At 38.9% G+C, this 16879-nt stretch overlaps 1 protein-coding gene across 2 annotated transcripts; it reads left to right on the top strand.

Annotated features, from left to right (window-relative positions):
* Window positions 1-1640: 1640 nt before the first annotated feature.
* LOC119778621 (protein FAM13A-like) lies at window positions 1641-15043 on the top strand. 2 transcript variants are annotated; one of them, XM_038277951.1, is made up of 11 exons: window positions 1641-2476; window positions 3109-3424; window positions 5461-5602; window positions 6852-6933; window positions 10153-10213; window positions 10479-10599; window positions 10688-10771; window positions 10906-11001; window positions 12273-12484; window positions 12607-12708; window positions 13941-15043. In XM_038277951.1, exons 1-11 carry the CDS (start codon window positions 2263-2265, stop codon window positions 14062-14064), a joined length of 1554 nt encoding a protein of 517 aa, XP_038133879.1. In that variant the 5' UTR covers window positions 1641-2262; the 3' UTR covers window positions 14065-15043. The 2 variants fall into 2 exon arrangements, with proteins under 2 accessions (XP_038133879.1, XP_038133880.1); XM_038277952.1 differs by having other exon boundaries at window positions 1642-2476; window positions 3112-3424.
* Window positions 15044-16879: the final 1836 nt, after the last annotated feature.

The following is a 16879-nucleotide window of genomic DNA, read 5'->3' as shown; positions in this document are numbered from 1 at the left end:
TTCAGTTTCTCACTTTGTCTTTTCAATAGGTATCTCAGATGAAAGTATCTCTTTTTACCCTTTTGTTTTACTGCAAAGTAGAACATAGAAGGTTTATAAGCTCAGCTTAACTAAAGAACCGCCCCATAAGATATGTCATGATGAGTCAGTGTTTACAAAATATTTTTCTACTTTATTCAATTATAAACCAGTTGTAATTTGATTGACGTCAAATACACCTTTCTTTATTCCGAATTCTAGTTATTCTTTATCCACATTGCTTGAATTTTAGTTTAACCATCATTTTCAATTGCAAGATTAGAATTAGGACAATATGCAAGAATCTTTTGCTTGAGTCTTCTTTACATTGGTTTTCTATGTTGCTATAGGCTTAGGCTGCTGGAGGACATAAAGACCACTTTTCCTCACCTTGCTATAATCTACCCCTACTGCTTTTTCTCGTAAATGTAGGTACATCTGGCCTGGAATTTTGTTTAACTTATGATACAATCATTTTGGGATCCCTTTTTATGCATCTGCCTCTGTCTTCTTGATCTCCTGTCTGGCCTTGGCACAAGGGCAATGAAACTGATCCTGTTTCCGCTTTAGGTTTCTTCCTTCCCAGTTGCTGCATACGGGACTGCTGTAATATCAATGACACTTTGCGAGCAACTGTTTCTTGATACCCCTCCTAACTGACATGTTTAATCTCAAAGGACTATCCAATATCAAATAGATAAATAATAGTCTTCTGTCACTACAGTATATGCGTATCTGGTTGATAAAAATTCTGTCTTGAAATACAAATTCTGACCTGAAAGTCAGTGACTCAGTGCAAACAGATTTCCTTAGTGAGAAAACCTTTAACCAGTTTGTCTGTATGATTTGATTAAATCATCTCTGTTAGGTGACCTGAGGTGACATGTTGTGAATTGCCACTGAATTGAATTGAATTTATCTATTGATTACATGTGTATTTATTCTCCTTTCATTCATTAAGCTTTTGCTGATTATTATGCTTGATCTTTATGTCTACTTGTCACTTACTGGTTAGAATAGAAAGAAGACAACCTTGTAGCATACTGGAATATTAGACAGAACTGATAATAGTCAGTGGACGTTCGGATAGAGGGGGAAAATATATACTTTCAAAACGTCAGGTCTCTCTGAGCTTGAATTTATTTCCAATACTCTAATTTTATAAATAACAGCATTCTGAGTAAATGATTGCATAAATTACATAAATATTTTAATAGTTACATTATAATAACTGCACTGATTTAGTATAAGGCTAATATAGTTTAAATTATACACCTTATTGTAGGTTTTTTGCATCACCACATTGTGTTAGTAATGGTGCAATGGTTTAATATGTTATTGTGTTTCATAATCTGTGCTTCAGACCTGAAACCATATCAGACTGTTTACAACATTAACCCCAAAAACAGAGCAGCATTTTGAATTGTTTCTTTGGGTCACTGATGAAGAGAAGGATGTTTGTGTGCAGCTTTCATTGCCCTGAGGAAAAGGACGTCCCTCCCCCTCCTCCTTCTCCTCTTTCCTTCTGTGCTTTTATGAATGGAGATGATGATGTCAGCAGGGCCCTCCTCCTCTGATGCGGGAAAAACCTCACCATCAGACAGAGACATGATCCCCACACGTCCCCAACCCTGACGCAAGCAAACATCTCTATCCTCCTTCTCCTCCTCCCTGCTCTTCCTCAGAAGACGTAGGATGAGTAATCCAGCCAGGGAGGGAGGGGAGAAGAGAGAGGTGCTCAAACAGTGTGGGAGAGAGAGGGGAGGAAGGGAGGAGACCATTGCATCATCACCATCATCATCATCAGTGAACGTGCAAAACGACAGGCTGAGGATTAAAAAAAATCATCCTGCTGAGCAGAGTCTGATCGGAGCGTGCTAATTCCTAAAGCGCTCACTACCAGCACTGGAAGAAGGAATCAGGAGATTATTATCCATGCTTCTGGATTTTACTGCAACAGATTTACACCTGGAGCACATAGCTGAAAGGGGATAATCTGCGTTCAATCTCTTCATATGTGGCTGACCACAGGGAATGAGGCTATTTTTTTGGGTTGAAGGCTGAGTGAGTTATCCTTTAACTTAATGGACATCATGATTTTTGGAGCAGCAAAAAATACATGTTCCTACCCTGTCAACATGATCCAGGGACCGGATTAATATCTGGACCCATCTCAGTGACAGAGCTGCTTTTTTGGACACATTCGTCTTGGGACCTGGTTTATCCCTCGATCGGTGTATTGGCATGTTCTGTTTCTGCCTGCAGAGTTCTCTGCTTAAGCTCCAGGCTCTGGATGTAGAGGGGGGGTCCTCACAGGGGCTATCCCCAGAAGAAAGCCCACCTGCTTTGGGCAGTAAGGAGCATAAGAGCGCCTGTGTCCCTGCTGAGCTGGGAGGGAAGGATGGGAGGACCACAGCACTGTGCCACAGAGCCCCAACAGATGAGAAGCACCAACCAGGTACACCTATTGGTCTCTGCCCCCACCATGCTATTTTTGTCTTTGCATCTATCTATCTATCTATCTATCTATCTATCTATCTATCTATCTATCTATCTATCTATCTATCTATCTATCTATCTATCTATCTATCTATCTATCTATCTATCTATCTATCTATCTATCTATCTATCTATCTATCTTAAAGGATGATTTCCTTCATTGGCTCCTTCTTAGTAGCTGAAATGTTTTCAGATTTTTGTCTCTGCGTGTTATTTTTTTTCTGATGAATCAGCTCCTACCTACTTCTCTCACTGTGTGGGTGTGTTAATGCGTGTGTGTTTTCAGCCTCCCACCGCCCCTTAGCAATGCACTATTAATATCCACAGAAGTAAAACGGTGAAGCACACTGACCTCCTACAGCTCCTCTATGGTGATTTAAACTGCCTTTCAACTCTGTTCATAGTTGCTTTCTATTTCATGTCTGTGAGCTGCTGTCCTTGACACTGGGTATTAATGAGCTTATAATGTAGGAACTTATTTACAAGCATTTGATGAATAAAAACACTGTGAATAAAAACAAAGGGAAATGACTGTCTTAATGAAATACACACGACTGTGTCATGGTCCATTTATCTGTCATTTTTGTTCAGCAGAGCTCCTGACAGTCCTAACGAGACCTTCACAGCCCCCCAGACATCAGCCACCAGCTTTCATTCATCCCAGCCAACAGCCACTGGTCTCTGAGGGAGTGCTCTCCCACAGTCCTCATCAATCCCCACAGAGGAGCAGTCCTGGAATTGAGGTGGGAGGAGGAGAAGGATCACAGGGAGGAGGTGGAGCTCTGCTCCAGCTGTTGGCAGGACTCCCTAGTCCTCTGCCTTCTCCGCGGTGCTGTAGTCCCAGCCTGAGGTTCAACTCTGACCCAGATACAGCTCCATCACCACCCTGCAGCCAGCAATACATTCTGTGAGTGTCCACTCTGCCAAGGCCATTGTTTTGCATGTTGGAGGTACTTTGGTTTAAAGAATTGGCCACAGACTCCCGTCCTCAAGGGACAGCATCTTATATGTTTTTAATTGTTAAATTTAATTATGTAACAATTCTATTATGCAATTCAGCTGTCTTAATAATGGCCACATTGTTGACAGTCATTGAGTCTTGATGACTGGTGACTGATAACCCTTGTTTGAGGAAATTTGGCATATGCAGATTTCTGCAAAACAAGAGCATATGTGGCGATTCAGTCATTAAATTAGGTTGTTTAGACCATTACACATCAATTTAAAACAACCAGGAAATGGCCTCTGATGTCCAGGATATCATTGATTTAGATGCGTCAATGATTTTTGGATACTGAAAATGCTGGATCATGCCACATCCATGTTATGATGTCATCAAATATCTTTAGATATTCTTTTTTTAGCTGATGGGATGTGTGGACCAAAGGTGGATGTTCCCTTAGCCTTCTACAGTAATTTATTACATTGTATTATTTAAATCTAGAGCTGGAACTTGGTAGTTTTGTATTTCCAATTAACTGTTATGTTTTTTTGTTTTTTTCTTGGAATACATTTGGACACATTGCTCAAAATAGTAAGATTTGACCTGTAGGTCTGACCTATTGTAGGTCTGTGTTTAAGAATTGTTTTAGGACTAGGCTTAAAAATTGTTAGCCTGGTTGTTTGTCAAGTTCAGGAAGTCTATCTTAAAGTTATGTTCCTTACGTGTAAATTATTTAGTTGAGTGTTTTGTTGGTTGTAAAGTAAGTCTACATTTTGACCACAGTAGTTTTAGGTTCATAAGTATGTTGGATTGTACACATTTACATTTTAGTGAAAGAAACCACCAATAGTATTCAAATATGAAATATAACAAGCACGGTTATAACTGACCAAGAGTCCCAGTTAAAACAACGACAAACTACTATTCTATAACCACAGCTCCACCATGTTAATAGCAACAGGAGCTGTTCAGATTCAATATGTATCCATCTACCAGATAAAAAAGCGCATAAAGCAGGAAAATAAAATATATAACACACACCAGAGATGCTGATTATTTATTAACAGAATGCATCTTCTTTCTGCAGGAAGTCTTAGTATCTCCATTTAGTATCAGCCATTGAGGCAACAAAAAACTTTTGACAAAAGTAAATCTAACTTAACTTGGCCACTTAACTTGGCTGTAGACATTTTGCTCTGACTCACCAATCAGGGACAGAAAATGCTGACGTTTAGGTGGGCAAATCTGAAATCTGATTGGTTGAAGAAAATGCTCTTCACTAGTATTGTTAATCTAACATCAGCCAGCAATACTGATTCTGAAGACCCTGGCCACATTTGATTGACAAAGCAACACACAGAGGCTTAAATCTGATTGGAGCAAAATATCAACCATATAACGTAATGGAAGCAGCACAGCCAAGAGAAACGCTACAAAATTAACAGAATGGATTGCTTGCTAAAGGTTTCCCTGACTAAATTATCCCAAACATACTTTTCCTGGATTTCTAGACATTTGGTCAAAGTACTTTTTAAACTGATGATGGTCATTTTGATCTCAACTTCTCTGCTTCGTTAATGCATCTTATATAACCAGCTCCATTAGTTTCCTTTAATATTTTTACAGCCAAAACTTGAGGCAGGGCGGCAAATGTGCCTATGACCTAGTTGGTGGTTTTCATGTCTCACTAGGCGCTCTTAGTATCATGTTTATACCATCTGATTTGAATCTGTGTACTGCTAAAGGAAGACAAGGTTTAACAAACATTTAGACTATTGTAAAATTGAAAATTAAGGGAGCTATCTATGTCCAATATGCTGCCTTTTTGGAATTTCATCAGAATAAGCGGGGAGTGTTCTCTACAAACCAAAAAGGGTATCATGGACAAAAAAATAAGAAAACGGACACATAAGTCTAATGTAAAGTGACTAAGGCCCTAACTTGTGGTTTATGGTGTGCTGAAATACATTGTTAATCTGAACTTTTTCATCCTGCTATAGGTGCAGGAGTCTGGGGGACAGGAATGAGGTTTCAGAGGATGAATGTCCCACATCTATCCCTTTCCTAACCCGACACATTCAGAGCCTGAAGAAGAGGGTTCGCAGGTTTGAAGATCAGTTTGAGCAGGAAATGAACTACAAGGTAACTCAACATTACCATTGTCGTTTGATCAAGTACAGATTGCCTAAATCACTTAAAAAGCAAATTTTCCTTCTTCTTGCTGATGTAAATCTTTATCAGATACCTTTTCAACAACAGAGTAGAACAGGACCAAAATACTAAGCATGGAAAAAGGGTCCTTCCTTTCTATATATACACTACCTATCAAAGTTTAAATTTAAATATGTGATTCTAAATAAAAGCCATGAACCTGTTTTGATTACTGCTTTCCATACTTTTGGTATAGCTTCATTAGGTAGTCACCTAAAATGGTTTTCCAGTATCCTAAGAAGTTCCTAGAGGTAGTATCATAAACAAAGAAGAATGAGAATGTGTGTTAAAACTTTTAACTGGCACTATACTTTCAAGTACAACATTACTAAAACAAAATAAAAGAGGAATTATTCAAATTAGCAATATGACCTTAACCAAAGACAATGGCTCACTGTGACTCAAGTGGGTGCCTACTTCTATACCCCTTAAGCAAGAATATTTTTAGTAGGTATAAAAGGCAGCACAGTTCTGCAGAAAGCACCCCCATACTAATAAGCAGGTTAAGGTACTCTACCCAACATATGGGGTTCCTAAACTTAATTGAAATGCATGCGTGGAAAAGCAATAGAAATAATGCATTTGATTTACAGTATCTGTTATTTAATTATATATTCTGGCAATGGTTCGACCCCTTTTAAATGGCACCCTGGGCAACTTCCAATGTCAGTAATGTGAAAAACCTGAACTACTCATTGATGCAGTTTGTAAACTTATTTAGTGTAGTGGGAAAAAAGTATTTAACTATACACCCCAGTTAAATAAATGGAGATCAATGGATAACAGGTCATCGTGCAGTCCTTTAGTGCTTGGTAATCAAACCTGTTCTGCCTGGGCAGTGTTTGTTCCCCCTTACTTGCAATAACTGAAAGTTGTCAGAGTCAAAATAAACTACAGACACTGTGGTTAAAAAGTAAAATGTTATGAATGAAGCTTGAGAAAGAATCTGGTTTGTTATGGGAAGAAGGTCCTGTCTAAAAACACCCTCATGCAGGGGAATTGTCTGGCCTTGCAGGTGAAACACTGACAGAAAAATTTATAGTGAGTAAATAGGATAAATCAACATATGAAATAAGAGAAATCGAAATTTTCCGACCACATTTAGTTATGATTTTTTTTTGTTGTAGATTTAATTCAGTTAAACTGATTTGCTTTGTTTCTCTTGTGCTTGTTTTTTCAGCCGTCCCACAATGACAAATACTCAAACCCAGAGATGGTCAGAGTGATGAGTGAGCTGGCAAAAGCTCGCAAACAGCTTAAAGGTAAAATACAACATGGTCTGTATTTACGCTTTAATTTCTGAAAACTAGAAATGAATCAAATTCCAAAAGGTTAACAGTTATTAGCTGTAGTTTGAGGCCACATTAAAAAAAGGCTAGGAAAATTAATGAACATTTGTTATGAATATTTGTGGTTAACAGTTCCTCTTTTCAGTCCACAAACCATTCAACATATCTTCTCTTTAACTCATTTTTTTTTTTTTAAATGCATAATATTCTGACAACCTCTTCAGTCATACCAATCCTTGGAGAATCCTAAATGCTATATTTTTCCAATCCTTGTTACATACATGTCTAAATAAATACCGTATTTTCACGACTATAAGGCGCACTTAAACGTCTTTTTTTTCCCTCAAAATGTGCGGTGCGCCCTTTGGTGCGGTGCGCCTTATGTGTGTTGTAACTGCGACTTTTGAGATCACCTCATTGAGGAGATGATGAAAGAGTGGCTGAATGTAAGGAGACCAGGTGTTTTTTTTCCACTCATCACCATCGCTGTTAATATGTAACACCATGCGTGCCCATCTCACAGCTGATGTGAAAAACAAGGTGAAACAAATTAACGCTGTGCTTGCTGTTCAACCGCTCGACATCGGTGTAAACCGGACCCAGCAGGTGCAGCAGAAGCAGCGAGTTTACATGCAAAGTCAATGGTTGACGCGCGTATAGGTGCAGCAAAAGGTCCCGCAGTGCAGGCGCAGCGCCTCGGGAGCGTTTAAGTATCTGACGCACCGCCAACGCGCTGCTGCTGCTCGAGATGGAAAAATTGAAGTTTTGCTGCTGGACGCGCCGCATCAACCAATCAGAGAAGCTGATCTGGGAGCTGGCAGCGAGACAGACACAGCGCTCTGATGACATTAACGCAAATGAAAAAGGCTGGATGGATGAAAGGCAGGTGTATGTGAGGAGACCAGGTGCTTTTTTCCACGCATCACCATCGCTGCGTGCCCATCTCACAGCCGATGTGAAAAAAAAAGGTGAATCAAATAAACGCTGTGCTCGCCGTTATCCCGGGGGGTCTGACAAAGGAACTTCAACCGCTCGACATCGGTGTGGAGCGGCCGTTCAAAGTAAGGCTGCGAGCGGTGTGGGAGCGATGGATGACAGACGGAGACCACAGTTTCAGAATAAGTGGAAGGCAGCGCCGGGCGAGTTACGCCACCGTTTGCAGATGGATTGTAGATGCTTGGACTAACGTGTCTGCTGGCTCTGTTGTTCAAGCTTTCGCAAAAGCCGGCATTATTTCCGAGGAGCCGCGCTGCACGGAAAGTGACTCTGACAGCGAAGAAGGAGAAATTGGCATGTCTGATTTAGCGCAGCTGTTTAATTCAGAAACAGAGGATGATGACTTTGATGGGTTTGATTAATACTTTGTAATAAATACATTAATAAAGCACAAACATACTCAGTTTTGCTCCCGCTCTATTTTTCTACCTGAAAACTTAATTCAACAGCAGCCTCTGGGCCGGGTCTCCTCCTTTCACCGCGGTGGCTGGCAGGTGTTTTTTCATCTAAATAATCTAAATCTTGCAGCTATATTTGCTGTGATCAGTGGGAATAAAGTAGTTTTAATATGTTTTTAAGTGAGAAAGTCCACCTGAAAACTTCATAATTGCAGTCAGTTCATCCAGATTATCTATTTCTGTCGGAGGCGCTCAGACCCCCACATACCAGCGGTACACCAACAGCAGGAACCCCTTCAACAGCAGCCTCTAGGCTGGGCAGCCTCCAGGTTCACCGTGGCTGCTGGCAGGTGTTTTTCATCTAAATAATTTTAGCTGCAGGCACCAGGATACCGGTAATAAAAGCAAACATATTCCGTCGGCAGGTTTCAGGATTTTAAGTTAATTTAGGAGTGATCACAGTGCTGTGTCATCTGCGATGTGTCTGTCTCACGGCCAGCTGCCAGGTTTGATTAATACTTTGTAATAAATACATGAATAAAGCACAGTTATACTCAGTTTTGCCCCCGCTGTATTTTTAAATACGCAGTAGAGGTATTTAAAGGTAGTAGAGGACATGTACCTGTATATAAAAAACGCGCCCTATAGTCCGGTGCGCCTTATGTGTGTGTTAAATACAGAAATGGGACACATAACTGAGAGTGCGCCTTTTAGTACGGTGCGCCTTATGGTCGTGAAAATACGGTAATAGTATGTAGTTCTCTCATCTTCCTGCCTTTTTAATTGGAAGACTGCTTTTCTATTGTCTTCGTTAATAATGCATCAGTTCTCTCCATGGAAATGATATGATCTCTAAGGCAGCATGCACAGACATTTCGGCTAGATTTTTCTGCATCAGTGCCACTTGTTGCTTAGAATAGGCAGGAGGCTAATTTTCCAACAAACATCAACATTATTGATCCATATGACCACAGAGTATGTTCTCTCAGGGTGACTGTGCATCTCAAGTTTCTCCAAAGCCCTGAAAGCTGATTCTGCTACTACACCCACACACACACACACACCCACACACAAGTTGAGATTCTTTTTGTACTGTTTAGTTTGTGAATATGATACTGTTTTGTAGAGCTGGACCAACTAATTAAATCTAGATGATCAAATGCTCTTGATGTCTGAGGGATCAAAGCTTATAGTAGGCTGCTCCTGGAAGTCTTCAAACTCTTGAGATTTATTGGGAAGATCTTTTAATCAGTGCTTTTCTCAGACATTTACTGCCATACTGAAAATCATCTACATCTTTGCATTTCAGAGACTTAAACTGTGATAAAAATACCACCACTTCTGCTGGAGGTTTCTCCTGTTAAAAGGGAGTTTTCCTCTCCACTGTCGCTACAAGCATACTTAGCGTGAGGGATTGCCTTTGAGCCAATGAGTCAATGCAATCAGATGGTTTTCCTTAGATAGAAAACTTTGAATCAATTTGACTGTATGACCTGGTTTAATTGTCTCTGTAAAGTGCCTTTAAATGACAGGTGAATTGGACAAACTGAATAAAAGTGAATTTAAAATTAATTTAAGCAAGAATAACCAGGTTGATAACCTTAAATCCTAAACCGCTAAGAACTTACAAATAATAGAAGCCAATGTAATAAAATGAAATTATTACAGCAGCTACAGGGTTTTTATGACTGTGTTAATAGTGGATATCCATCTACAGAACCAAAGTTTCTTTTTATCTCACTGTTCTGGACGTGAATGTAATTGAGCATATTTTTATCTTTGATTCTTTCCTTTGCAGAGATGAGACTTCGACAGTCAGTGTTTGAGTCGAAAGAAGATGAAACCAGCAACTCCTCCAGGTTGCAATGTTTTCATCCACTGTTTACATCTACCTTTAGTTGCTGGGTCATGGGGACAGTGTGGGCTTTCTTACCTGTTGTGCCAGCAATATTTACTTAGACAAAACAGAGCACTATGACTGAGCCGTGTCAGGTTTTTCACAATCTAAAACTATAAGAAATAAAAACAGAGATTTAAATGTGCATTTCTTACTATGTTAACTAAATGAACAAATCTTTTGAATATTTTTGTTCTTGCCGTTGTTTCTTCACTCTTAATCTCCAGATCGGGCTTCAGCCAGCAGGGGACATCGGACCACAAACCATCTCTGGAAGAAACTGTGGAGTCTCTGTTCAGGCGTCTTAGAGAAAAGAGGCAGTCACTGGGTCTCCCAGACAACATAAAGGTTGGTGTTAATTCAAAGCCTATCACAGTTTCTCATGTAATCTGCATAACTCTAGTTTGAATTGCTGTCTGTTAATGTTGGTCAACAGGAGATGACACAGGCACAGATGGTTCTGGAGAAGATTACACTGCAGAAATGTCTGCTGTATTTCGAGAGTGTTCATGGCCAACCGGTAAGGTCCCAGTAGAAACCCTTCCATGCTCTAACATTTCACATTATTTTGTTCTACAAATGTGTGCAGAAATGCTGACAAAATGCTGTAATTTTCAAAATTCTGTAAATTTTCTTTTCTTGTTTATCCACCAGGGAACAAAACAGGAGAAGAACTTGGTAAAGCCTCTTTATGACCGATACCAGATGATCAAACGGTTACTGTGTGCCAGCCCAACAATCACCACAATAGTAAGAAAAAAACAAATAAGAAAATTTCTGGACCTGTTTCACTACTTGAGAAAAAAATAAATAAATCAGAAACAAAAACTTTCCTGTACTACATCTGATCTACAGACATCTAGGTCAAAAGTGGTACATCTTGGATACAAAAGTATTTTTTTAAGTTCAACTTTGGTTTATACATTTATATATCAGATTTAGTTTTTTTTTTCTCTTTAACTTATCAGTTTACCAAAAAAAAAAAACATATAAAAAAAAATGAAATGTAAAACGTTTTACTTTTACCTACTATTAGATAATATGTTGCTTTAATTAGGTTTTGGTTGAGGTTTGAGGACCCAAATGCAGAGGCAGGGAGGCAGAGGTGAGTTTCTTGTAGATTTAATGGGTGATCAAAGGTAGCAAAAACAGGAATCCAGAAATCCAACTGAAAAATGTTAAACTAAACCGGAATCCAAAAATCCAGAGTAAAAATTAAACACAAACCAGAACCATGGAGACATCAGGGGAAAACAACCATGACGACCCTGGGTAAGACGGAGTTAGACGAGGAATAAGCACTGAGGAAGTGCACAAGGAAAGTATTTATGGCTAACTGAACAAAGAGAGGCCTATAGAGCAAATTGGGAGCAGGTGTGAAGAGGGCAGTCTAACGAGCTAGGGAGAAAGGAGTCCAACACAAGAGGGCAACAGAGAGAAACACATAAAAACCTGAGAACTGAAATATAACCAGCAAACACAACAAAATAAAACTTAAACCAATGAAACTAGAAAACATTGAGGAAAGTTAAACTGAATACTCAAAAGAAAACATAACAGAACCAAGACTGTGACAGTTTTATGGCATATATGAGCATCTGGATACATATGTCTAATTTAGACCCTATAAGCCCAAGCAACTTTACTTCATCTAAACTTGGAAAGATTTTATAGGTTGGGATCGGGGCTATTTAAATATTTAGAGACTTTAAAGACTGCTTACCCAGTTAAAAAACAAAAAAACAACAAAGGAAAACACAAATTTAGAGTAAACACTAGCATATTTTGCTAAGTTTGCAGAAAAGTATAATGCTGATAAGTCTGAATATATTTGAGAAAATCATTCATGGTTGAGAGGAAGTATGCAACCTTGACTGGTTTATCATCTATCACACCTCTTTTGTTGTAATGTGTTTTAGTTTTTTTGTTTGATTGTTTTTTATTGCAAAATGTGATGAATATAAAATGCATTTGGTTTGACGAATACAGGTTTTAAGGCCTTTTACTTTTCTGTCCCTCAGGAGGAAGAGGAGGGTTCGGATGAAGAATGTTTGAGCTCGTCGTTGGTTAGTGATGTTCCAGTTCTTCCTCCTTGCAGGGTGACATGGCCAGCGGCCAGTGAAGAAGACAGTGACCGGGACAGCGACCCCGCCTTTGTGTCCCCAATAGATGAGGTGAAAGCCATGCGTCAGCAGGTTGCTCTCACCACTGCCAACCTTCATGAAGCTTCCAGGTGTGTCTATACAAGATCATATTCTGCATCCTTTAAGAAGGCAGAAAACCTGCATTCTTAATTTAAGCATATTGTAACAGAGCTACTAGTCGTTTAACTCTTCTATCCTCCTGTTGGTTCAGATCTCAGCTGCTGGAGTGTTTGCGGCAAACAAGAGCTGAGAAGAAGATCAGAAGGAAAGTTCTTAGGGAGTTTGAGGATGAGTTTTACCGTCAGACTGGACGGTATGTAAGCTAGCATTGTTGGAAATGTTCTCACTCTACAGTATATAAGTAACTATGGCTGTGCAGTTGATAGAAGTTTTACCTCTATTGTAACGTTTTCCCTTAATGATCACGGAACATATCTATACACAAAAAAAAATATATATTGTTGTTCGAATCGAGAAAATGGCTCTGAATCCGCTTCAAGGCACATATTATTGATAACCTTAGTTGAGTTTCTACCAACAAATTAAGCCTTTTTACATTTTTAAACAGATATCTGTACCCTAATTAGTTCAGCTGAGTTTTTCCTCAAAGACTCTCCTGTGTTGCCTGCTAAGACAGCAGCTGAAACACTAACACAGACGAATCCCTAAAATTCTGAGGTGCGATAAAGTTGATAAAGCAGGAGAAACACCTTGTGTGGAAATTGAAAAGATGGAAATTTTAGAGGTGCAAACTTAGCACTGTGATATCACTCCAATCTCCAGAATGGGAAGTCAAATAACACCAAATAGTGTTAAAAAGAGATTTGTAACAAGGTTTTTTCATGCTACTATTGATCATTTTTGTGTTGCTCGACCCTCCTTAAACTCCTATGTAACTCCAACCTCCTCTTTTCACATCCTGCTAATTTAAAACATGCCTTAGAACTCAGAAGGTGTGTGTTGTTTAGTAATGGGTCCTTTAAACAACCTGAAATTTTTTATTTTTTTTTATTTTTTTAACTCTATACTATTTGCAAGAAGTGATTGTAAATCACTATTGTCAATTTATAACATATTTTCCTAGATTGTGCCCACCTTTGGCTTTGCTTAGTTTGCAAAGTAGAATAGATGTGTGTATCACATCTTGAAATGTGCTTTTTAGCCCAAGTGTTAGAATTGGGGGGGGGGGGGGGGGACATAAAAATACACCCATCAAAATGGAAGTAGTCAGTGTTTCTTTTAAAGAGTATTTAGTTTTAATTAAAATATTTCAGACATTTAAATATTTGAGAGACAAACACTGAAACACATACTGTATAACCTGCAACCTTTTTCTGTGGAAAAATATACTTCCTACTGTAATTTATAAACATCAAATTCAGCTTACAGAGTACACAACCTTGCATTGTTCTTTAAAATACTTTAGGTACTTTTTCAAAACTTGGAGTAATCCTGAATATTATGATTATGACACATACTTAAGTAATCAGGACGGTTATTATTTTCCACAACTGCGCTGACATTTAGGACTTGTTTATCCAACAGAGTCTGCCAAAAGGAGGATCGTACTCCGATAAAGGAAGAATACCAGGAATACAAACAGCTCAAAGCAAAGCTACGACTGCTGGAAGTTCTGCTCAGCAAAAAGGATGTTACTAAAACCCCCTGAGGACAAACAACACAGAAGTAAACCAAGAGAAAAACCTGTATCCGATGTTAAAATGTGTGCCATATATCAGACAGGAGCCTATTATATATCTGAAAGATAGCTGTGTTTCTGATGTGTTCGAATATGATTCTGACATGTTTCCCACATATTCTGATATTTTTTAAGTGTTTCAACCTTTTTCAGGTATTCCACCTGATTTGCCTTTGACCTCTCAGATATCAAACATATAGCAGAATCCACTTACAGTATTCTTCCACAGCAATGTTGCTATGTGTCAACATGAGTGGCAGGAAATCTGTTCACCAAGTTTGTACAATGGGTCCAAAGAGTTGTTGAATATGACCATGATCAATGGAAAACATGTTTATGGGGAGTTACATGATGCTAAAGTGCTAAACTGTCTAAATTGTCAGACTTACCATACTCTTACTTGGCATCTTCCACTTACCTTGGGAAGGGTTCTGGGGCAGCAGTCTCAGCAGAGATACCAAGACTTCCCCCTCTTCAGACACCCTCTCATACTCCTCTGTGGAAAGCCCACTGGTATCCTAGGCCGGCAAAGGGGCTTAACCCCTAGTGTGTCCTCCCAGTGGGACATGCCTGTTACCCCTACAAAGGGATGCGTCCAGGGCCATCTGAAACAGATGTCCGAGACATCTCAGCTCTAAACTGGGCTTATTCCAGATGGCAAAGCTCTTCATTCTATTTCTGAGGGAGTGCCCAGTTGCCTTATGAAATAAAAGTATTCCATCTTCTGGTATCCGGGATCACGTTCTTTCGGTCATAACAAATTGTATTAAAGAATGAAACGTAGACCAAGCAGTAAATCAAGAGCTTTGCCTTTACGCTCAGCTTTCTTTTAAACACAGCAGACCTGTGCAGTAGAGACTGACATTTTTAGTAACGATCACGTGATTGGGACGGTACAGGATTAAACATTAACGGGAGCAGACGGGAGCGGGAGCAAACCAATAATAACTAAAAAAAAACTAGGATCGATGCCAAAAAATAAAATAGAAAGAAAAAAAATCCAGTACTGGCGCGGCGCCGCCATTTTGTGTTTTTTTCCCTTAAAGCCTACACTATAATGTGAGTCAAAAAAACTACACGACCCAAAAACCAACAGTGCTTCTGCTCTGAGTTTTTCACCCGCGCTCAAAAAAAAAAACAAGAATGGGAGTGAAGCAGGAGCGGGAGTCATTCTGAATGGGAGTGGGATGGGAGTGGGAGTAATTTCACCAGGAGTGGGACGGGACAGGATTTTGAGTTCTACTCTGGCCCGGGATCGGAACGGGACACAATTTTTTTCTGTGGGAGTGGGACAGGACAGGAGTGAAAATCCACTCCCGTGTCAGTCTCTACTGTGCAGCATATGCATTAATGAGGAAGCCGCAGTGATCTGTCTTTTGATCTTCACTCCATTCCCTTCTAATTCATGAGTAAGAACCCAAGATACTTAAACTCCCCCATGTGTGGCAGTAATTGCCCTCCGCCTTGGCTAAAGAAAACCAGCAGAACAACATCAGCACCAACAAATTCTGTTGTCCCCAAACCAGACTCCCTCTATGTACTATGTATGTCTAGAGAATTATGGCTTTATACCCATAAATTGCCCTTAAATTCAACACCTGTTTGGTCCCATTTTAATATTAGTGAGGCTTCAGTCATGATTTCCACTCCAGTAAAGGATCAATTTATTATTGGCAAATGTTTCTTTCATCTCATACATATGGGAAATATGGGATTTTTCTAGAAAGAGTGAACTGGTCTGAGTAAACTTTGATTTGTGATAAAGGTTAGAAACAATGAAGTCACAGATGGATAAAATGCAAACTTTTTTTTTACCACATGAAGATGACAAAAATTTACATAGAAAAAATTTATTTTGGCCCACGTTATTATCTGAAGTGGTGCTGCTGGATTTGGATAGCTTCTTTAAGTGTGAAGACAGTAGCTCCAGAAATAATGTTTCATTTTGTAACTTTATTTTTGTGGTCTCTAACAATTGCCACACATTAATTACATATTTTATTCAACAAAGCCTACTCTGTGGCTGTAGCGGTGGTTACTCCATCTTTATGAAATTTCTCCTATTACCAAATGATGATAAATCGAAGCAAATGGAAGAATAAACAAAGGGTTAAAATGACAACTGAAACCTCTGTAGGTGTGCTCTTGTAGGTTGAAAGCTCAGATGGTCTGAGGGAAATACTTCCCTTGTGGTTGGGCTACAACAGACAACTAGCGAGGAAAACTTTTTAAAATTTACAGCACTGCTGAGAGGAGATAAGCTTTGCACTAAGATTTTAGAAAGTAAAAAGTAAAATATTTTCAATATTTAATAATTAATAATAACTTATTTGCGTATGACAACCCAATCTTTCAATCCAATATCTGCCAAAAGAAAATTATCATTCAGAAATGGTGTAAAACAAATATAATGCTTAGTGAGTAAAAAAAGCACAGAATCACCAAATGAATACTATATCAAATTATGTAGATTGTCATCACTGCCTCTGTCTTAAAAAGGCAAATAGATACTATTTAGATCTTCCCCAACTGCTGAAAGATAAAGTCCTTTATGATATAAAGTTTAATGTTCCCATTTAATTTACCTGCATGTGCTTAAAAAAAGAGACCATTTGTTTACATTTGAAAATAACACAGGGGACTACCTTTTGTTATTACATGTTTATGGTCGAAATTGAATTAAATTTCTAGCAAACCGCCAAAAAAAAAATATGAAGGCAATGATTACTATCCGACTGTGAGGTGAAGCCACATGCATTTAATACGTCTATATTTTTCAATCATA

This window comes from Cyprinodon tularosa, unplaced genomic scaffold (genome assembly GCF_016077235.1).
Source record: "Cyprinodon tularosa strain WSP-4 unplaced genomic scaffold, ASM1607723v1 ctg136, whole genome shotgun sequence".
Classification (NCBI taxonomy): domain Eukaryota; kingdom Metazoa; phylum Chordata; class Actinopteri; order Cyprinodontiformes; family Cyprinodontidae; genus Cyprinodon; species Cyprinodon tularosa.
The sequence above is the reverse complement of the archived record's forward strand: the minus strand, read 5'-3'. Positions and strand labels throughout refer to the sequence as shown.